This window comes from Acartia tonsa, chromosome 13 (assembly GCF_053477335.1).
Source record: "Acartia tonsa isolate MP-2025a chromosome 13, ASM5347733v1, whole genome shotgun sequence".
Taxonomy (NCBI): Eukaryota; Metazoa; Arthropoda; class Copepoda; order Calanoida; family Acartiidae; genus Acartia; species Acartia tonsa.
In genome coordinates, this window is record NC_137272.1 from 6613426 (window position 1) to 6637158 (window position 23733).

Sequence of the window (23733 nt, forward strand, 5' to 3'; positions counted from 1 at the left end):
CCAATGAATAAGAAAATGTTATTATAAAACTTTTCGGACTACTATAATAAACAGCCCACTGTCCCCCCTCTCTCTCTTAGTCTTTTGATTTTAGAACTGCCATTATAACTCTTGATTCTAACTTTCTTATTTCTGTTGACTTTTCTGAAAAAAACAAAAAAAAATGAGAAAGAAAGTATTATTCAAAAAATAGTTTTGCTAGCACATAAAATAATTTAATTTTCATAATCGTAGAAATCAACAACAAAAAACAGTATAATTACATAATTTTAGGAAAATCTTAATGCAAGATGCATTATTATTTTTTCCAAGTCCATCTTTTATTTGCAACTGGTTTATTCTTCTAAATGTCAAGATAAAACCAGGGATATAAAGGGATAAGACAAAGGCCGCTAAATTGATGTTACACAAAATTACCCCTTGTGTAGATAAAAATTAGTTTTGAAACGTTTGAAAACTCAGCTTAGTTAACCAACCCATCAAAATTGTTACATTAACGTTATTTAGAACTTTGGGGACTAGTGTAATAAATAACCCAATGACTTCTCCCTCCCTGGATAAAACAGTTTGGAATATGAATTGAGTATTGATTACTGAAGTAGCATAAGATAGTTAAATCTGATGCAATTGTTCATATATTTTCTGTTAATTTTTTTTTATTTTCTATAACTGGTAAAAATATATGAGAAAGGAGAAGGAAAAGCTAAAATATTATATAAATATAATTTATAATTGAGACAAAATTAATTGTTTTTCAGCATATAATTTAAAAGAAAACTATATTTAGACCAAAACGTTTGCATACTCGAAAGCACTAGAATCTACTTGATTTCCCCACTGTCAAAAGTGCAATTTTAAGAGTTTTAAAATCCTTTTTTTATGCAATTTTTTATGTTAAAATAAAATTAGCATTTCTAAATCTTGTAAATAAGGATAAAATTCTTAATTTTTTCTTTGTTGATTTCAAGTACTTTTTATCTAATTCATTGTGCATTTTATTAAAATTGAGTAAGAATTTTCTTATCGAAATTGTATTAATCTTCTACCTTTACTTATTCATAAGCTAAGCTCATGTCGTGTATATTGGCCTTCGGTTTAAAAATTTGTTTAAGGGCTTAAAAGATAAACGAATTGCCTTGTATGGAACATGTTCAGCTTCCAGCTGACTTTTAAAGTTATTATGGACACATAATACCTAAAAAACAAATTTTAAAAGCACATTCGCTACTAAAAATAACGCATTTTTTATTTTCCATAAATCTGAAGAACAAATAAGTTATGTAGACAAATGTTATATACAGATTTTCTCTAAACTAAAAAAGGATATAGAAAAAAAACACTAACAACATTTTTTATTCGATAAACACTGTTTTTCTTTATAGGCAATTAAGGTTTTAAATTGGCCAAGAAGTGGGTAGAAAAATGCAACAGTTTTTGACATTCTGTTTGACCATTTGTGTGCATCTTGAACTTATTTTTTCAGCAAAGATACTCTACAAGTCGATTTTACATAAAATATCTTGATAGACAATTATAACCCCCTTTCCCCTTTTTTGATATATTTAAAAAGGAGGTAGGGAAAGTTTTTAGTTTGTGTGTTTAATATTGAAGGTTAGGTTAAGTTTAGACCCTCATAGTTTTTATTTATTTCTTTTTCACGTTTGCAATTCAATTTTATTTAAGAAAAAATAAAAAGACTGAAGAAAAATACCCCTTTTATAGAATAAAATTATAGGTGGACAACTTTTCTTTTTTATAGGCCTATCATTAGTCAACAATGTATCTCAAAAGTTTTTAAATTCAACTGATGAGAGAACGTGTTTATATACTTGCATAGGTCTGTTTATCCAATATTAACTCTCTTTCCTTTCTTTTCAGTCTTTTTTTTATTTTATTAACGTATTTGTTTGCAGCAAAAAAAACGAAGGTGTAAAATTAAATTGTCAATATCTCATTGGGACATATATTTCCTTGTTAGGAGATTAGGAGTAACATAGCAATAACATACCACATGCTGAATTGTTATTTAGGACATTTGGCAATTCCTGAAACCTCATTCTTAAAAATGTTTAAAATTGCACGATTACATCGCCTACAAATAAATAACTTTCAGGTTCTAATAAAAATAAAGTAGCTTAATATAGTGCTTAATAAGAAATGACGTCATACAATACAAATGACCAGTGGTAGGCCAGTTTACATTTATATTGACCAATGGTAAAATATATACTGGCCTATCATTGGTCATTTGTAATGTATGATTTAATTTATTAGGCACTATTAACTGCTTTAAAACAAATATTAGATTCTTATATTAATTTTCAGCTAATTGATTTAACAGCAAAGGCTTTTTTTTGACTTGCTTCTATTTGCAAATTTTCTATTGGTTACATAGTATAAACACTAGATGTATCTTTTATTAGGTGGTTGCAACTCAATCTAAATTTTGGCAATATTAGTTTATCTATCTATTTATCCTTAAATCTGTTTTATATTTATACTTCCCAAAGCTTCTAAGAAAACATCATACAACTATCCCCAGATTAGTTAAAAGCTTCCCTTTCAGGTACAGTGATTATCAAGATCTTAAGAGACATGCAAATAAGCCTTACTACGCATTTTATATATATCTACTTTGCTATTCATTGCTATGGCTTAGAAACCGATGAATATCCTCTGGATTAGAACCGGCTCTCAGCCATACTAAAAAATCATGTATGGCATCGTATTACAGCCAATTTGCCAAAAATAATAAAATACATGAAATTAATGCTAGTTTTGTTAGCCTTGGGACTTTGCCCCTTTTGGACTAACAAAACTTGTTTTGATCTTTTTCATTCGTATATCCGTGGAAAGATGTCTACAATACTTTTTGATAAATAATTTTTATTCTATTTTAGTATAACCTCTGGTGGTAGCGCGCCTGATAGATTGTTGCTGAGTAAAATCAGAGTATTGCCATCAAATAGCGTAGAGTCTACACAACAATCTGACCCCTTAAATAGGTAATTTTATCAGAGTATTGCTTTTGGCCTACCTATTCTATTGACGTTATAGTAGAGGGAAAGCGAAAGGGGGATTGGGAAACAAACCCCCTAGAAAAGAGATGGAGTATAGGGTATTTTCTGAAGTCAATAGAATAGGTAGGCCAAAAGCAGTGACATCTATCTTTCAATAGGAAAAAGCTAAATAAGCTAGAAAGAAACAGGGTTCTAAAGAGTTAAAACAATGACCGATTGATTAATGTATATATTCAATGATAATACACAAAATTACCCTTCTGTACATCTAAATTAGTGGTTGAAACAGTTGGACATTCAACTAAATGAATCAACCAATCGAAATTGTAAAATTCTTTTTTTTTAATTATTGTTTATTGGTTCTAGATCGAGGGGTTCTGTATGCAAAAAGGTAGAAAAGATCGGAAGAAAAGCTTAAAACAACTTACAAAAGCTTCCAAAAATGGAAAACTCAATTGGTGCAGTAGTTATTAAGATTCTAAGCTACAGACAATAAAAAAAAAACTTACTACTTTATATACTAGGAATGAAAACAATGAAGAAACAACGAGAAGAGTTATGAGAAAACGAAGGAAACGTGTTAGAAGGCCAAAACCAACTCAATAATTGTAATATAATATTTCAAGTAAATATTGATAAAAGAATATTCACCCAACCTCGCATGTAGTAAACATAGGTTTCGTGATTTTTTTTCTCATTCTAAAATATATTATTCTTAATGTACAAATTAGTATATATTTTTGTACTATTTTGCAGGGCTTTACTGCTTAAAATACTGTAAAATAAAATTATTTTCTTTTTTAAGCAAATCAAATCAATAATCAATCCAGTAAAAATATGAATTTATAGATGATTTTAAAGATCTCAATTTTAAACAAAAAGCTATTTAATATCAAAAATATTTCTTTATTTTAAATTAAAATAATAGGGCATTAATTGTAATTTATATGTATATCCATAAAGTTTTCGATATAAAATTGTATAAAATCAATTTATTATAATTGAAATACTAACCTATTTTTTGACTGATTAAAAAAATATGTATGAATAAAATTGAATTTGAAACTGTACGAGGTATTTAATCATTTATTATAAAATTTTTATTTAAAAATTCCATTTTCAACATGTTACTAGTTAATCTATTTTAAAACTCAATTTCTTATGATAATATTTCAAATTGTCTTTACCTTATTCCCTTTCCTCCTTTGGAGGAATGAACTGAACAACAAATGCGGACCAAAGTAGCAACCTAAATTAACGATCAAAATTTCCCCTGTAGTAATATCCGCGTATTTTATTATCCAATGTTCTCCCCCCAAACCGTACCATTTTATGGTTTAAAATGAGCTACGATTTTAAAAATCACTTCTAAGACAAATGAACCTTAAGTAGTCTATTGATCATTTGATTTCAAAACATTTATAAAGAGGATCTAATGGTATAAGACAATGGCCGATGAATTGATGCAAAAATTATCCCTTCTGTAGATTAGAATTAGTGGTTGAAACGTTTGGATACTCAACTGACCAACCAACCAAAATTCAAAAAGCTGTTAAGCCAACACATTAGAAAACGATGTTATAAAACTTTGAAAACTAGTGTAATAAACAGCCCAATGCCCCCTCTCCATGATAAAAAGGTTTAAAGTAAATACCCACAGAGTGAAAGATAAACAAATATAGGCGGGAATCTAAGGAGTGTCCACGCAATGATGCATAAACTTTAACAATATGGCTAGGAATAATACATGTTAAAGTGAGTTGATATTTTTAAAACCATGCATGGGAGTTACAGTAACAACAAAGAATAATTTCAAAATAATTCTAAAGAATTTACCCAGTATCTTCTAACTTAAATCCATACACATAAAATAATTGTTCAGTTCCGCTTTAATTGATGTTATCTTTATTGTTATATTTTTTTCTTTTTTCACAGAATACCAATATGAATATTAAAGGTAATTAGGATATTAATTCTCGGTATTTATCACATTCATAAATAAACAAATGATAATTAAAACAAGGATGACAAAATGCATAGATATAAAGTTATACAAATTTGTCAAAATTAACAATCAACTTGACAAATGAAACTTACCACAGGACTTTCAGAGAGTTGGGAGTCTGCTGATATCCTAATATCAAATACCCTGGATGTAAAATTTGAAAGGGACATATATTGCTACCCTGTTTTTCATTAGATGTTGGACCTGAAAGGTTCCAATATCATTAGACACATATTTCGGTGCTTTCCACAGCGAGCACACAACCATTTCTCATATTTTTAAAATGGGTTAGAATAAGGGGGGAATTGTTATTTTTTTATGACTTACCCCGCGTAAGCTATACCTACTGTGACCTAACCCTCCTGCGGGGCTAACCTGTACCTAATATAACCGGCCAACCTAACCTAAATAAAACACAAACTTTTTAAAATAACAACTTCTCATCCCTCCCCTTCTTATTTTCATTTACTTTTCAAAACTAGGGGGACTAGGAGACTAAGGAGAACACTTAATATTATCTTTATAAAACAGTATAAAAAAAATATACTGTTAGACTATCCTTTTATCATACTGTGACCTCATATGGCGTATAAAAAAGCCTCTCTTTACTTTTTATATGCGTAAAAGTGAGCTATAAAACAACATTTTATATGGATAAAAGGATATAGCAATGAATCAATATTAAAAATAAAATAAATGGTTTTAGTTATTCATAAATCCCAAAGAGAGAGGGGACAATGGGTTGTTTATTACACGAGTTTCCAAAGTTTTTTTAAAAACGTTTTCTTATTTGTTGGCTTAATGATATTGGGGACGTTAAATGAATTTCGATTGGTTTGTTTATCAAATTGAGTGTCCTTACTTCACAACCAATAATTTTAATCTACAGAAGGGGTAGATTTGTGTTTTAACATTAAGAATCTACATAAATGTATCGTATATTGACTAATCTCTTTAGTAGTTTGGTCAGTTTGAACGCTTTGTTGAAGTCAAAAATGCAAAAAATATTCAAGAAAAAAATCAAAAGTTTGTCCATATATCCCTTGTTTGTGATTGTGTTTTATTTATTCTCGTATTTGTAAATTACAAATACCCTAGGTAAACAAGAGTAAAAATAGTATAATACTAGCGCAGCTTATACGCTATTAAAAATGTAATAGAGTGAGCAATTTATGGGGTCAAAAACAAAGGTTTAAAAAGGGTAATTTAGTGTATTTTTTAATTTTTAGTGGGGTAAAATAAGGGGATTTTACAGTTTATGAGTGGTAAACAACCCTTTACCTTCCCCTTCCCCCTTGGGACCTTTAAGAGCCTATGTATTTTTTCCCGTTTACAAATAATCATAGCATGAGTTAGTTGGGTTAATAAAAATCGGGTCACCATTACAGACAGAAGGACAGAAAGACGTGAATACTTATAGAATATGTTTGCTACAAAAAAAATCATTTACAAATATCAGGGTTTATTCTAAATAAACAGAGCTCCACACAGATAGATAGATAGATTATATACAGGGATAGAGAGACAATGAGCAGTTTATTACACTAGTCCCCAAAGTTTTATAATAAAGTTCTCTTAATCGTTGGCTTAACAACTTTGGGGACTTTAATTGAATTTTTATTGGTTGGTTCAACGTTTCAACCACTAACTGTTATCTACAGAAGGGGTAATTTTGTGTATCATCATTGAGGATGTACATCAATTTATCGGCCATTGTCTTATCTCTTAAGATCCCCGTGTAATGAGTCAGCTCCATTTTATAATGTTCTATCCCTAATCTCTGAAAAACTAGGCAAATAGAAAGATAGATAAATAAACAGAGCAAATGGCTTAGGATTCTTTTCAATTAATCGGCGTCAGTTTTTATAGCAGAGTGTAATAAAAAAGAATTTGGAAATTTGAGTCTTCGTTATTATAACGTCAATAGTTTTGTCCCTAAACAGCTAGGTTTCTCAGCTGCTATTTATGATATACGGCTAAAGTTTTTGTGAAGATTATCTGTACAAATATAATTGTACATAATTAACTTGGTCAGTCGGTCTAAACTATGAAAGTTTTTTTGTACATTATATCAAACATTTTGTATAAAAGATTTGGGAGTCTTCTAATTTCTATATATTTATCTAAATGACCGCTAAACATTTGCTCTACAACCGACTTTGAACCTTTGTCATTAAATAAAAGTGGCTAGGCTATGGTTGACTTAAGATTGGCATATATAATCAAACAATGTAAAAAACAAGGATGACAACATCCATAAAATCGAAACTCTGAAACGGTAGGACATACGAACTTTAACACTTGTAGAGTGTCAGAACTGAAAAATCAAAACATAAATTTATAAACGTTCAATTTAAAATTGTATGTAAATTTGTTGAAAATCTGCTTAAACACAGGATAATGTCTAAGGACATACTTACGTTTTTAGGACTTAATTATAGAGATGCTTCGCTTATCACATTGCACTTTGTTGTCCAAGGAATCAGTATTCCAAAAATCGGATATTTAAATAATTTTATCACATAAAAATTTGATGTTAAAAAAGTGAAAAATCAACATTTTTAAAATGGAGGTACGGACATTCTGGTAACGATTATAGAGTGCTTTCTAAATCGTATCTAACTAGACAAAGCCCAAATTGTGTTAAAATTGTGTCATAAATCATCCATGTGATGTAATAAAAATAAGGGATTATCCATCTCTTTTTTACGGGTTTTCTTTCCCAATTCTCCTCTTATCTCCCTCATTTTATTACGTAACAAGGCTCATTTTTGACACAATTTTGGCTTTGTCATCTAACTACTACAGGAATCACCATGCAAAGTGCATACGGACCGCCTCTAATTTTAGAAAAGCTTCGCTTTTAAAAATATCTGAAAAGTAACCATTCTACTAAAAAATCTTCTAATTAAAATAATTTTAGACTCCGCAATGCTTCCAGATACTCATTTCTTTGCCGGCGGAGTTATTTGTTCCATCAACTCTATTATAGGTTAATTAATAAGAAATTATCTGTCTGTTTGTCTGTCTGCTTGTCTGTCTGCTTGTCTGTCTGCTTATCTGTCTGTTTGTCTGTTTGTTTGTCTGTCTGTTTGTCTGTCTGTTTGTCTGTCTGTTTGTCTGTCTGCTTGTCTGTCTGTTTGTCTGTCTGTTTGTCTGTCTATTTGTCTGTCTGTTTGTATGTCTGCTTGTCTGTCTGTTTGTCTGTCTGCTTGTCTGTCTGTTTGTCTGTCTGTTTGTCTGTCTGTTTGTTTGTCTGTTTGTCTGTCTGCTTGTCTGTCTGTTTGTCTGTCTGCTTGTCTGTCTGCTTGTCTGTCTGTTGTCTGTCTGTTTGTCTGTCTGTTTGTCTGTCTGCTTGTCTGTCTGTTTGTCTGACTGTTTGTCTGTCTGCTTGTCTGTATGTTTGTCTGTCTGTTTGTCTGTCTGCTTGTCTGTCTGTTTGTTTGTTTGTTTGTCTGTCGGATTCCAGATAAAGATTTCTTTGCCGGAGGAGTTCCATCAATTCTATTATAGGTTTATACTTATAATAAAGTATCTCTCTGATAGTTTGTCTATCTGTCTGTCTGTCTCGCCAACCGCTGAACCGACATGGTTTTCTTTAGAGGTTAGCTTCTCATAGGTACTCAGAGGAAGGTTTATAATTTTGGGGGAAGAGTCCACCCCCCATTCAAGAAAATAAGCCCCTAAACCCCCCAACCCCCCCCCCAAAAAAAAAAAAATATTCTTTATAAAACTAAAATTAAAAATAAGAGTCATATATTATGGGAGAAGTCGAGATCCTTTGCTTTAAACAATCTTACAAACACAAATCACAATTTAACATGTTTTACAAATAAAAGATCGTATCGTAAAGATACTTTGCAAATATTTGAATTTGACTTTTTGCATTTTGTATCAGGGGCGTCCAAGCTTTTTTACTTGGGGGGGGGTAAAATTTTGAAAATAAAAATTATGGGGGTGTCTACGGCACCCCCAAGCTCATTTTGGGGGGGGGGGAATCTTTATTTTATAGAGGCATTTTTCTTATTTGGGGGGGGGGGGTTAAAAATTGAAAATCCAAAATTTTACCTCCCCCCCCTTGGACGTATATGTTTTGTATCATTATATTTCCTAAAAGCTTTTTATTTTTTTTTTATTGGGGGGGGGGGGGTAATCCCCTCCCCCCTTGGACGTCCTTGAGGGAGGGAGATAACATTGGGCTGTTAATTACACTAGTCCCCAAAGTTTCAAATGGAGTTGGCTTAACAACTTAGGGGACTTTTCTTGAATTTGATTATTTGGTAATTAAGTTGAGTGTTTAAACATTTCAACCACATACTGTAATTTATAGAAGGAGTTTTTGTTTATCTCCATTGGAGATGTACATTAATCTATCAGCCATTGTCTTTTATTTTTAGATCCCTGCTAAAATTGGTTTACTTTAGGTACAATATTAAATGCCATGTGTGTTCTGGTTCTAGCCAGGTAAAAAAGAAATTTCAAATTTGATTTGTTATGAGTGCATTATCCTATTTTATAAAGTAGTAAGGTTTTTTGTCTTATATTTGCCTGGGTAGTTTTAGGCTATTTTCCTTCTTTCCGTACTCCTTCGAATATACAAAGCTCCTAAATGCTATGAACGCACCCGCTAGAAAAAGAAAAATTTTACTTCAATATTTCTAAGCTTACTCTAATATATTGCTATGGGGTAAATGGTTTGGTTAGGTTGATGATCTATTTTGAATTAGATACCTATTACTAAAGAGCATCCAGCACAAATATATTGTTTTATGTTTCGAGATTATCTTATGTTTAATAATAACATATTCTATCTCTTTCTTTTCCTTATTTTAAATCTCCACTGAAAATTTACTCTATAACTTACTTTATCAGTTTGTCCATCCATTATTTTTTGTGCTTTTCTACTCGGCTGTTGTCATCCTTTTTCCATTTTTTATTCAATGGTATACCTGCTTATTATTTTCCAGGGAAGTGAGGACATTGCGCAGTTTATTACACTAGTCCCAAAAATTTTATAATAACGTGTTATATGCGTTGGATATTTCATAAAGTTCATTGCCCAAACGTTTCAACTAACAATTGTAATCTGCAGAAGGGGTAGTTTTTTGTATCATCATTGGGGATTTACATCAATTTTTCGGCCATTGTCTTATCCCTTCAGATCCCTAAATTTCATCTGTAACCTTTTAGAGAGAGAAAGTTGCGAAGCCACCCTACAACGATGCTAATTATCTGTTTGACATGTTCTGATATCATCTACTGTTCATTTATATTTCCAAGTCTGGCTTTCCATTATTTTGCTGGTACTGTACCTTGCTGGTAACAATTTTTAAACATTAATTTCGACGGCCATGCAATAGAATAAGAAATTCAAGACAAAAACTTATTTTATTTTTTTGAACAAATGAATTATATATTTTAGTATAAATATCTCTACTGCTGCTTCTAATTGTCCTTGTTATTTTAGGCATTGCCACGAGAATTCGAAATTTTGTAAGCTGTTGGCTTTCGTTTTCTACTGGAATCATGGCAGCCTTCTATGTATACAGGTTTACATTTAGATCAGGAGTTAAATCACCCCCTTCCCCCCTCAATGTTTATTGTTTATCCCAGCTGGCTAATATATCAATCCCCCTATCTAACACATTCCCTGCCCTAAACATGAACGAACCTATTTATTAATATCTGAGGTCAAAATTAGGTAACTGGCTATAGTGCCCTAGCAAAATGGGGATAGATGTCACTGCTTTTGGCCTACCTATTCCACTGATGTCAGGAAAAATCCTATGCCGAATTTCATTTCTAGGTTGTTTCTATCCCCCTTCTCTTTCCCTTTACTATGACGTCCATAGAATAGGTAGGCCAAAGGCTTTGACATCTATCCCCATTTTCCTACAGCACCAAACACAGCCACAAATTTTTTAAATAGCTTATTAAAGTTAGGAAACCACCCCAGATTTAGAGATCCTAAAAGATTTGTTTAATTTAAATAAGGGTTGGAGTAAGCTGTAGGGTTCTATGGTTTACTTTAAATTATGGCTATATCAAAAAAAACGCATTAGGCATTATATAAGATAGGCATTTTGTGAGATTTGATATTTTTTATATGAATTTTTAAATTTTTATTTTATTATATAGGCAGCATTAGCATTAAACAGATGGGCAGCTGTTTGTACAACAATAAGGTCTAATCATTTTACTTTATTTGAAGTAAAAGAAATTAAAAAAAATATTTCTCTTACAAAAAGAGACTATAATCTTTATGTTGTATATTTTTGAATTAAACTGTGTTAAAAAGCTGACGGCACAACAGTTTTTTTTAGATGCTATATCACTCTTAATATATATTATCTTTTTAAGTTTGACAACAAGGACAAGTTTATTAGCAGTGTTGGTTTGTTTGGTGTATAATTTCTTCCTTATGAGTATCCCTCTATTCAATATTGTCGGACATCTGGGTTATGATCCTTTGTCAGGTAAATTTAAGCAGGGATCTAAAGGGATAAGACAAAGGTTAATAAATTGATGTAAATACCCAATGATGATACACAAAATTACCCCAAAGTTAGTGGTTGAAACGCTTAGATTCTAGAGTTAATAAACCAACTAATCAAAAAGTTCCCAAAGTTCTTAAGTCAATGAATAAGAAAGCCTTATTATAAAACTTTGGGGACTAGTGTAATAAACAGACAGTGTTGGTTTGTCTTGTTTATAATTTATTCCCTCTCTTTAATATTGTCGGCCATCTGGGTTATGACCCATTATCAGGTCAATTTAAATTGTTTATTTAAAATTTTGAAAAATACTTTTACAATCTAATGGGATTGTTTTAAACATATAATAATATCGCCTGATATATTAATAAATTGATATTTTTTCAATATAAAGTTTACAAGTAACATTGTTTCCGGTATGGTTTTAAATCCGATTTATATCAGGTGGATAAGAACCGGTTCTCAGCCGGAAAAATCCGCGGATAATAATACAATGCGTTAATTAATAACTATTCAGATATTGGTTTGATATATTTTTTCTGTAGTAAATTGTTTTAAGTACACCTTTTGTACACCATAAATGTATCTTTTATTTTATTTAAGGAACCTGCACTATTTATGCCTCTCCAGGTAACAACTAAAAATTAACTAAATTTTAATCAATATTTTATATCCATTTTCATATATATTTCATTGAAAGCTGTTGTAAAAATAGCTAAAAATAATTGATGTTTTAAATTGATTATATGGACTTGCTTCAATTATGATATTAGAGTATAGCTCTGTCGTTATGATTATAAAGCAAGTTTGAAATTAAAAGGGAATCTTTAAAAACCTTAAATAAACGACCACAGCTATTCATTTTGAACCTACAGATGGACCAAAGAAACTACCCTAAATGTAGAAAAACCTTTAAAAGTTGTTAAATAATAATTTAATGAATGAGAGTAATTTTAGATGAAATGGACCCGAATTCTATCATTCTACCCCTTGGCCTGGGACTACCATACATAGTTATCCTATTCTGCTATACCTGCATCCTAAGGTTACATTATTATGATGCTCTACTATAATTTGCGTAAAAGTACGCCAATAGTTTTGACTAGGGTAAATAATACGTCTTAAAGTTTATTTTCTGTACAAAGATCATTGGTTAATTCTGGAAAATATAAAAACCCTCAAGTACGCCATTTTAACACACACACACACGAACCTTAAAAAAATAGGGATTTGAAATCATTCTTCCTCCAAGAAAATTTTATCATTTATTTTTGTTTACTTTTTACATTATTTGATGTTTTTTAAAACTTTTAAATATTTTACTTTATATAATTTGTATGAAGGTAGAAGATGGGTATATTTACCCCTGATTAATTGGTTTCCACGTTATTACGACTATCCTTTAACGAATGCTTTTTAATTCAACATTGCTACGAAGCCTTGTGTGATGCTAGGGTGTTTGAGTTCTTAGGGAACCACACTAATTACATAATATTATCTTGAGTTAGACAGGTTTTAAGCTATAAACAGACTTATACAATTAGATATGTCAATATCTTTAAGTTATTTATAATCTATATAATGGCACCTTTGAAATAAGCTCATATTATATCAAACCTATATTCGCCCTTTAATGAATATCATTTTAAAAAGAATATAGCATAGGATATAGACTTGTAACTTGTAACAAATGATTAAAAACCTAATAGTTATACATTGAACCTCAAATTGTACTAGTATCCAAGTTTCATAACAGCTGGTTTTGCTGTTTTAATTTTATTAAACTTTTATTCAATCCTGATTAATTGATTCAAGGTAGCAATATCCAAAATTTCATCCAATGATTTAATCCATAAAAAGGATTATTTTGTTTGTCATCATTGAGAAAGACAAAAAGATTGTTTACGCATTTACCTATCCCATGTACCTGAAATTGACGCAAACACAAAAAAAGGATAAACATATCTTGAAACTATCATTCATAACTTTGTGAGATATGTTTATTCAAACTTCTGTACAGCTCTTACAAGTGGTCAGAATGAACTATTTCCAAAAATTGGACAATATACATCCATTGTAGGGGGTATGCTCCTTGACAGAATTTTACGATCCTGATTGCCCCCACCCCCCCACTTTAGATAAAATTAAAGAGAAAAAATCATGAGTAAAAATTTAATCTTTTCCAGTATGGGCTCGAAATCGATTAATATCCGCAGGATTCGAACTAGTTCTAAGCCATACCTAAAAATCGCATTATAGCTAATTTTCTACAAATGATAAAATAAAAATCCTTATATTATTACCATTTTGTTCGCCCAGGCCTTCGATCCCATGGAACTAACAAAACTGGTTTTTATCTTAACATATCCGCGGAAAGTTTTCTATAATATAAAACTATACATTTAATGAATTTTTTATAATTTTTCAACAATTTCAGGACAATTAGAAAGACAAACAGGTAAAAATACTTTGTCATACAATTTATTTCCTGTATTTACAGTTTTAGAATATACTAAGTTGTATTTTTATATAAATTTCTCGTATTCATTCGAATCCGGTGGATAGGAACCGGTTCTCATCCATACGAAAAAACTATGTCTACCATCCTATTATGTCCAGCTTTCTACGAATATAAAAATGTACAATCATCAGATTAAAACCAGTTTTTTTAGCCAGTGCCTTCGGCACCTCGGGGCTAAAAAACTGGTTTTAATCTTATAATGGTACATTCTAAATCCGCGGAAAGCCGTTTATAATACGATGCGAGAAATAACTATTAAGGTTCTCTGTAAATAAACGTGTCAGTATGTTTGTTCAATAGACGTAATATATCTAGATAATCCATCTGGCCCTATTTTGCGTCAATAAGGGATTTTTTGCAGACTTAAACCATTGTTCACATTTTGTTAAGATTCGGGCAACGAAATTTGAGACGATTTTTTCGACGATGTAATTATTTTTTATAAAGAATTATGTTTCTAACTTTGCCATATGCTTTACATTATTCGAGGGAAGAAATTTTTACACGAATTAATTTACCCAAAAAAAGTAAGATATGCGACAATTTATGGCTGACTAATAATGCGAACGAATTTAGAATTATGTCCTTACGTACCAAGATCTGTAAAATGTTTTAACCAATGAGATGGTTGGAATGTTATGTCAGTATTCTTCTATTGACCGATTTAATCAATATATCTAGATTATCTCTATTCTTCGTGGCAAAATTGTTCTTGTTATATAAAAGTATTGAAACTATAGGCGTATAGCTGGACATGGAGAGAATTTGAACAGGAAGCACAGCGTTTTTGTACATCCAGGTAGCCTTATAGTAAAGTAATGGTATGTCTATATGGATCTTGCTAACCACTGGACCGATATGGATTTCCTGTGCAATCTAGTTTTTATAGGTCCAGGGATGTTATCAAACTATTTTGGAGAAGGAAACATCCACCCTCCCAAGAGAGAAAAAAATACCCCTTACAAATATTTTCTATTTTTTCTTTTTCTAACTAAAATGTTAATAAAGAGCCAACTAAAATATTTTGGAAATTTGATATTACTTTTATCTATAGTTTACTTTCTAAGTAAAAAGACTATAATTTATTAACATTTGATTTTCCGACACAATGCATTTCTTATAATTGTTTAAGGAAAATATTTTTTGAATTTTGACATAAACAAAACTCTTGATATAAGAATTACATTGTTTCAGAAATAGAATCATCAATGGCACAGACTGATGCGAGATTCAGGTTTTTTTTCTAAAAAAAATAATGTATTAACAAGTATGATAACATCCATAAAAGAGAAGATTAACAAACAAGTCAGTCAGACAAACGAACATTAACAAATGCAAATACATTTTTTAGACATCTTAATAAAAAAATAATTATAGATTTTATTATTACTTGAATAAATGATTTTAAATATCGATATTTTATCTAACAAATTAAGACCTCTCCAGAGATTTTTAATAATAGTCTGAGATATTAATATCTAAATGGATCGCTCATTAATAATGAGTCATTATCTTTCCTTATAATTTAGGCCCAACTGCACATTGGGGTTGCCAACCGAAAACAGGTTTACAGCTGCCAACTCACAATACTTGAACTGTGACAATGAAAACACGGTTTTCAACTCGGAATTCGCTGACGATACAAAACCACCTCAATATCATAAAGGTAAGGATTTTTCTGAGCCTTATTCAGCCATTGGGGTTTATATTGTATTAGGTTTACATTGATTGAGCCTCTCAAAATACGAGGCTACTCTATAACCAAGTATAATCTTGTTTAGATAAGTACATATTTAAAAACCTGGATGTTTAAAATGGAGATATGTTATCGGCTGCTATTAAAGATAATTAAGCAACAGGAATGTTCTTTTTTCAAATTTTCTCATAGCCAACTTTTATTGGATGAACGTCAAAAAAATATATATCTATGTAATGGTTGGAAGCGTAATTTTCTCAACTCTTGTATAAGATTGGCATCAGAGATTCATGAAAAGGATCCCCATGACTAAAGCGAATCTACACGTTATCTTTATCTATTTGGATATCTTGATATTATAATAAATTTGTAATTCTACATATGGTTGTTTTATAAGGAGGCGGGAAAATGAACTGTAATTTTTTTAAGTACCCAAAGTTTTATAAACATGATCTATAATTCGTTGGCTCAAACACCGATGATACTTTTCTCAAATCTTTATTAAAATTGTACAAGCCTTCAGTGTCTAAACTTTTCCACCTATAATGTTTATCATACACCATTTTTTTGTCAATATCCCTATCCCTTAACATCCCTGATGTTATTTGTTAAGATACAGAAAGTGTCATGTGTGACGCCATAAGGATACGTCTAAAAAGCAAGAATTAGAGGAGAAGGGAAAGGAAACCACTAAAAAAGAGATGGGTGGATTTAGACGTATTTTTATGACGTCACACATGACACTTTCCTTACCTCCATTATTTGTTGTTAGAAAGCAAACCTTCCTCTTGGAGTGCAATGAAAAACTCCCTGTCAAGTTGGATGACAAGTGTAGCAGCTCCTCTACAGCAAGTGTATGCCAGGAAAACAGACAAGAAATCGGACCAGGGTATTAGTAGCTTTTAGTTCCTAATAAAAATGACGTCATACAATACAAATCACCAATGATATGCCGGTTTATATTTTACCATTGGTCAATTGCAATATGACGTCATTTTTATCAGGCACTGTAAGCTGCTTCTATTTTTCATAGTAAATTACAAAAAATGACTCATTTTATGTTAAATCAAATCGGTTTCTAACAGCTTAGAAAAAAGCTGTTCTGGGTTTTTGTCTGAAGCTCTCAATAACTACTTGACCAATTGGGTTCTAAATTTTAGCTAAGCTTCACATAGGTCCTTTGATGGTTTTTGGCTGTTTTATTTTCTGATATAAGTCTTCGGATGATTCTTAGCTAATTATTTATCCCCTCTCTATCCCTAGATGTTAGGGACAGTGCCGCTTGTAAATAATATTGTACTAATTTCTTTCTTTTTATAAAAACCAGATATTATTTTTAGTATTAGTAGATGGTAGATTTCTTCCACAAATAACTACCACAGATTATAGGTAAAACTTCGAAAATTAAAAAAAATATCTTAAATCTAAAAAATAAATCTATATTTAATTTATTTAGTCGAGTTTCAAGAATCAGACAAAGGTACCTATTTAATATAAAAATAAAAAACAAATAATTTTGAGAACTAAATGTATATCCTATTATATAAAATAATATATCTGATGCTTAAGATCTCATAAACTACTGAACCGATTGGGTTCTCTGTTTAGGGTTATAAGCTTTACATAGGTCCTGTGATGGTTTTTGGTTTTTGGTGATCTCGGGACTAAAAAACTTTCATTTTTATATCTGTGGAAAGCTGTTTATAATACGATGCGATAAATAACTATTCTTTTACACTTCCTACATTTATTTCAAATACGGCACATTAAAAAACATGTGCAAAAAATGTCTGCAATGTTTGTTTACATATTTCTTTTATTGCAAAATAAATATTGGCTTGGCGGAAAGCAAAGCAAATAAACATTTTCTTTGGCGTTTTTTAAATGTTGTTTTTATTTGCTTTGGGTTAATAAGTAGATTTTTTAGGGATCTAAATGGAAAAGACAATGGCCGATAAATTGATGTACATCCTCAATGATGATGCCAAAAAACTACTCCTTCTTTAGATAATAATTAGACGTTTAAACGTTTGGACACAACTAGATAATGTATGGTAGGGGACAGACAGACAAACGGACATACTTAGTTAGTTACATAATAGTTGTACTAGGAGATTATGATTAAAGAATTAATCAATTGGGAGAACAGATCTACAGTATAGATGTATATACAGACAACTACCTCCCTTTCTTTTTCAATGACCTTTTATTGTCTGCTTCTAAATCATTTTCTGCTACTTGGCTTGCTAAGCGACACCTATGGTTGTTTTTCAATGACACAATGAATAAATTTGAAAACGTTTGGCCCGAATGGTGTCTTATTAAGGTAATCCATTATTCTAATATGGCGTCATTCGTAATACTTTGGCCAAAAGTTTTTCAATCTATTCCTTTTTTTATAGGCACTGTTAGTATGATAAAACTGTCCTTGTTTTTACCAATAAAAAACACAAAACCTTTCACAAAAATCTTTAAATATTTTCGTTTCTTTTGAATTTAGCTTAGATAGTGAGGATGGACTGATTATAAACACACAGCCTATTCTTAAATCTTTTAAGGTAAATTTTGAACAAATACTATAAATAACAATATCCATAAAAGCGACAAAAAAGGACAAATTAACATGAACTTATACTTAAAGTGACTATGATTTTCAACATTAAAGTCTGTAAAAGTAGTATTAATTTTGGGCAACGCCCCATAAGGGGCGATTCGTCGTATTTTAGGGGCTAGAAAAAGGAGAAAAGCTACTGTGAAAATACGAAGAAACGCCCCTTAAGGGGCGTTGCCACGAAAGGGACTATACCCTTAATTTGTTGTAAAAAGTAAGCCCTCTTTAAAATGAGGCTTCCCATATAATCAAGTTTATTTTATTATTAATTGTTATTAATAAATTAGTTTTAAATGGTGAAAATATTTTAGGAAATACTTCAAGAAGAGCGAAGCTCCTCTAGCTCTAGCGCTGAAGATACGGAGGTTAATTATACATTATTAGTACCTAAAGTTTTATACGTATTCTGAACCACTAATTGTAATCTGCAGAAGGGGTAATTTTGTGTATCTTCATTGGGGATTTACATCAATTTATTGGCCAGTGTCTTGTCCCTTTAGATCCCTGGGACCAATAAATTTGTATTTTTCAGAAAAAAATTAGAATTGATTAAGCGAAAAATCAAGATTTATGTATATAATAAACGAAAAAATATAAGATAACTAAAATTTTGATCATGGAAAGAAAACGAAGTACCGGGTTTCGTCGTTTTTTCAAAGTAGCTATTTCTATATTTCTATCCCCTGTTGGGCCAATTTCCTAACTCTGCGGGGCAACCATGAACATTTACCTAACCTAACTTAAAATTACCCATCAAAAGATCATGTGATAATAGACGAAACCCACTGTACTTCGATTTTATTTCAAGATCCTAAAATTTTTATCTTATCATTTTTTAGGAGATTGTACAGAACTCGTTCAAGCTAATCCTAAATAATCAGATTGAAATTGGTAATTCAACCATTATTAATTAAATTTCATTGTTTGTTTAAATTATAAATGTACTTTTAAATCTGTATTTTTTTATTTTACGAGGAAGACAGCATCCATTAAAAGTACATACATAAAGTGAACTTTGAAAGCCGTGCATAATTTTAAAAATCAGACCATTGATCAATCTGACTTTTTTTTACAAAAACTGTCCTTACGTACAGATTCTGAATTGAAAAGCTTTGATTCCTAAAATCTGTGTAGAAATTGAGACTTCTATTATTTTTCATAATTAGTTTTTTATAAGATACTAAAACTTTTATTCTAGATGAAGATTTGAACGACAGAAACACAAATAATGGTAACAATTGAATTTAGTTTTTGATAAAAATGTAAATTATTAGCTGGCCTCTGGCATATATGCCTCTTAGGGGACAGTGGGAGGTTATCCCCGTACATAGGTATATGTCGAGAGGTTGCGTGAAATAAATAATTATAATTTTTACGGATAAGGTGCATATTTTAACTTTTTTCCATTTTAAATATCCTAAAAGCAGCCCAGAACCAATACTAAGTGTTTTTTGAACAAATCTGATACAATATTTTTCAAAATTTATTTTTACACACATAAATATATCCCAATTATTCGGTACCCTGATATAAAAGTAACAAGATGTTATTGTATGTCTGTGTGTAGCCGCTAGTGATTTAAAAAGTATCACTAATAATGTTTGTTACTTACCTGTGACTAGGTGAGACTGGAATATCCGGAGGGATGCTGCTCCTCCCAACAAGAAGACTTTCCAAATGTTCCAGGTATAATAGATATTTTTCTAATAACTGTTATTAATTACCTTCGGGGAAACATAAATGGTATTAATTCTATGATTTTCATCGAAGATAATATTTTGTTTTCAGAGTTTCCTACGTCGAAGCACTCGAAAGAACTCATTCCCTAAAAAGAATGAGACGAAACAGGTAAATTTTATATACGCATCTGCAATAAATTTTAAATTTGAATTGTATAGGCTTTGATAAAAAAAATGGCTCTTACTCTTCGATGGTTGATTTTCCTACCCACAAAATAACATAAAATCGAGTCAAAATGTTTCCGAGATCTTATTGAACAGACAGACAAACATACTATGCTTTTTAAAATTATGATAGGTTTATTAAAATTTAAAACTCTTGTTTATTTAGACAAGAATTGAACCTTACTTTTACTGTTGGGGTAATTCTAGTGGCCAATCTAGGTATAGTTATTTATAGCTTCGTGTTATAGACAGCTTTCTGCGGATATACAAATGTACAATTTTAAGATTAAAACCTATTATTGTACATTTTTATAATCGAAGAAAACTGGATTTGATACTATACGATAAATGATTTTTCAGTATGGCATAGAACCGGTTTAAATCCAGTGGATATTAATTGGTTTCGAAGTTGCCACAGACGGATGAACAAACATCACAATGCTTTATTTTACGAATAATATTCTGACGCTGTTTATAGTGCCTATACAAAGTGTCGTCATACAATACAAATGACCAATAATAGGCAAATACGCAGAATATATTACCAATAGCAGGTCAGTATACATTTTAATTCACCAATGGTAGGCCAGTATGGCGTCACTTTAATTTACAAGCTTCTAAATTCTGGTTTAGGTCTACAATTTCCTGGACTGTTGATAAGAGTATTAGATCCTGGCGCTCAAAAGTTCCCAAGGGTGAGAATAATTCATATCACATTAATCTATTCCTGTAAATATTTTTTTTATATTACATTTTTTCTTTGTTGGTTAATAACATCTAAACTTTACTTTGAGGTTAGAATATATTTTTTTTAAACTTACATAAAAACAAAATATTCGTGTAATAACTTAATTAATTATTATAAAAAATTAGATTCTCAATGCCTTAATTTGAACTATAGGAACCTAGTAGGGGAACAATCCATCTATAATATTGGTCAGAAAGGGCATTATATCCATGCAATAAGTCAGCTATAATTTGTTTGATTAATTGAGATAAAGCTTTTGGAAAATTATATTGTCCCAAAATGTTATAAATAAATGTACTGAAAATTCTATTAATATTTGGACGAATTATGGAGTCTGATTGACCATTAAGGGTAATAAATCTATTAAAAAATTGTAATACTATTTCTCGTATTCATTCGAATCCGGTGGATAGGAACCGGTTCTCATCCATACGAAAAAACTATGTCTAGCATCGTATTATATCCAGTTTTCTACGAATATAGAAATGTACATCATAAGATTAAAACCAGTTTTTTTAGCCCGTGCCTTCGGCATCTCAGGGCTAAGAAACTGGTTTCAATCTTATAATTGTACATTCTATATCCGCGGAAAGCTGTTTATAATACGATGAAATAAATAACTATTTAGGCACATATGCCTGCTTATTTCACCACCTGGCTGGCGGCTTTAGTAAATCCTATGGTAAGATAAATCTATTTTGTCTTATACTAAACTGACAGATAAGTAATTAGACGTCTAATGGGCGTTAAATTGAAATCAATACATAAATTGTAAGAAAGAAGAATTTCCAAAAAGACCTACAAACATATTATACATATATGATAATTACTCATTAGGAAGTGGCACAAGACGGAAATTTTGAATAGAAAACCATTTGTTGAAAAAAGTAATTTTTGGCTGTAGGTCTTTAATATTATTTTTATTCTAGGTTTATGTAATTTGTAATCCATCTTATAGATCAGCTTTCAAAAGGTAAATCTTTTTAAATCCATAGGTAAAAGAACAATTAGAGAGAACAAAATCATGGATGGACAAACGTACAAAGTAAGAATGAACAAAAACAGCGGTCTATCTAAGACGGCACCCGAGAAAATCATAATTCCATAAGCGTTACCGACTGGCTGACTAACACACAATAGCCAGACAGACAAAGTAAATAACATAGTTTTATGAAGGGATCTAAAGGGATAAAACAATTGGCAATAAATTAATGTAAATTCCAAATAATAATTCACAAAATTACCACTCCTGTGTATTACAATTAGTGGTTGAAACGTTGAAACTTGGTAACCCTTCAAAATTGAGTTAAAGTCCCCAAAATTGTAAATCTAACGAATAAAAAAACGTTATTATAAAACTTTGGGAACTAAACTAATAATGAGATCAATAATTAATTAAATTAAAATAATTTTAAATATTATTATTTCTTTAATTTCTTTAGTTCTTTTGTAAAATAAGAATGGAATCATGGAAAGAAAACAAAGTAGCAGGGTTCATCGTATTTTCACGCTAGTTATTCTCAAATTTTTAGGCCTTGTGGGGGGCGATAACCCTGAGGGGCCAATTTCCTAACCTAGAAAAGCTACTATGAAGATACGACAAATCCGCTTTTTCGTTTTTTTCCATGATTCAAAGAATGTTTATTAGCTACCGCGTCTTATCTCAAAAATGATGTAATTCTTGATTTTGTTAATTTCGACTTTAGCCATTTCAGGTTTATTTGGAAACATTGAAAGAAAATTAGAAAAACGAACAAGTTATATATTATAATTGGTTATACATTTAAGTGTAGTCGATATATGTATTTTATAAATAAATGTTATCATTAAGTTTTTATCTGAGAAGTTATATAATAATTCAAATATAATAATTGCGTGTATTACCTCATCAATTAGCTCATACGGTCGGGGATGCTGTCCCTGACACTCAAATGCCAGGTCCAACAACCCACAGGATAACTAAATGGAGTCCGGGTCTTCTAATTGCAGATACAGTTCCAAATTTGTCTGACTTTTCAAATGGCACAAATAAGTAACTTTTCATGGATGTTGCCTTCCTTGTTTCTTTAAGCTTGAATCATAATATCTTTTCAAACATGGTCATTTAAATTTATCGGGTATTTACATTACATCAGGAAGGGAGGGGGGGGGGGCATCGGACTATAAATTGTAAAGTACCCTAAGGTTATAAACACAACATAGGCGTCCAAGGGGGGGGGTAATGGGCCATTTGGCACCCCCAAACGATTTTGGGGGTGCCGTAGGCACCCCCAAAATTTTGTGAACAATACCCCCCCCAAAAAAAAATTACCCCTACCTTGGGGGTGCCGTAGGCACCCCCAACGATTTTGGGGGGGGTATTTACCCCCCCCAAAATAAATGTTCTTTAAAAAAAAATTTTTGGGGGGGGTATTTACCCCCCCCCAAATTGAATGTTCTTTAGAAAAAACTTTTACTGATAGTTTATTTTAGGATAGGTTATATTGGTTTAGGTGATTGCCCCACATGGTTAAGCAATTGGCCCCCCGCAGGGGCTAGAAATAGGAGAGAAGCTTGTGTGAAAAAAACGAAGAAACGCCCCTTAAAGAGCGTTGCCACAAAAGGGACTATACCCCAATATAGTCCAACCAGTTAAAACAGTTCTTAACCATGATAACAAAAAATTTAATAGTTTGATCATGTTTTATTTGCTTGGGCCTTTATAAGGGCTAAAACCATCCCGGGGATCTATGAT

At 31.1% G+C, this 23733-nt stretch overlaps 3 protein-coding genes across 3 annotated transcripts in view; all 3 read left to right on the plus strand.

Annotated features, from left to right (window-relative positions):
• LOC145304301 (uncharacterized) overlaps window positions 1-4090 on the plus strand; it is a 68920-nt gene extending 64830 nt beyond the window's left edge. Inside the window, exons 15-16 of the mRNA XM_080146161.1 lie at window positions 2901-3005; window positions 3545-4090. Coding sequence (XP_080002287.1) covers window positions 2901-3005; window positions 3545-3626 — 187 coding nt within the window. The 3' untranslated portion in view covers window positions 3627-4090. The remainder of the gene's footprint in view (window positions 1-2900; window positions 3006-3544) is intronic.
• A 3862-nt stretch (window positions 4091-7952) lies between these two features.
• On the plus strand, window positions 7953-16405 carry LOC145304433 (protein trapped in endoderm-1-like). Its single transcript, XM_080146312.1, has 13 exons — window positions 7953-8017; window positions 9450-9489; window positions 10216-10344; window positions 10493-10574; window positions 11164-11210; window positions 11386-11501; window positions 12123-12149; window positions 12477-12564; window positions 13957-13977; window positions 14781-14839; window positions 15235-15274; window positions 15570-15706; window positions 16350-16405. Exons 1-13 carry the CDS (start codon window positions 7957-7959, stop codon window positions 16403-16405), a joined length of 903 nt encoding a protein of 300 aa, XP_080002438.1. The 5' UTR covers window positions 7953-7956.
• A 107-nt stretch (window positions 16406-16512) lies between these two features.
• LOC145303692 (uncharacterized) lies at window positions 16513-22834 on the plus strand. The gene is made up of 14 exons (XM_080145293.1): window positions 16513-16625; window positions 17077-17125; window positions 17193-17216; window positions 18237-18294; window positions 18659-18712; window positions 19187-19238; window positions 19546-19578; window positions 19970-20033; window positions 20136-20195; window positions 20418-20470; window positions 20885-20946; window positions 21628-21681; window positions 21929-21972; window positions 22715-22834. The coding sequence occupies exons 1-14, from the start codon at window positions 16535-16537 to the stop codon at window positions 22731-22733; spliced, it is 717 nt and encodes a 238-aa protein (XP_080001419.1). The 5' UTR covers window positions 16513-16534; the 3' UTR covers window positions 22734-22834.
• The last annotated feature ends 899 nt before the right edge of the window (window positions 22835-23733 follow it).

Excerpts from the sequence above, each read along its gene's own strand:
- LOC145304433 (XM_080146312.1), top strand. The coding sequence starts at position 7,957 with ATGCTTCCAGATACTCATTTCTTTGCCGGCGGAGTTATTTGTTCCATC. Across the intron at positions 8,018-9,449 it reads TTCCATCAACTCTATTATAG|GTACAATATTAAATGCCATG; the intron begins GTTAATTAATAA and ends GGTTTACTTTAG. Across the intron at positions 10,575-11,163 it reads GCAGCCTTCTATGTATACAG|GCAGCATTAGCATTAAACAG; the intron begins GTTTACATTTAG and ends TTTATTATATAG.
- LOC145303692 (XM_080145293.1), top strand. The coding sequence starts at position 16,535 with ATGAAAAACTCCCTGTCAAGTTGGATGACAAGTGTAGCAGCTCCTCTA. Across the intron at positions 18,713-19,186 it reads CTAGCGCTGAAGATACGGAG|GAGATTGTACAGAACTCGTT; the intron begins GTTAATTATACA and ends ATCATTTTTTAG. Across the intron at positions 21,682-21,928 it reads CGGCTTTAGTAAATCCTATG|GTTTATGTAATTTGTAATCC; the intron begins GTAAGATAAATC and ends TTTTTATTCTAG.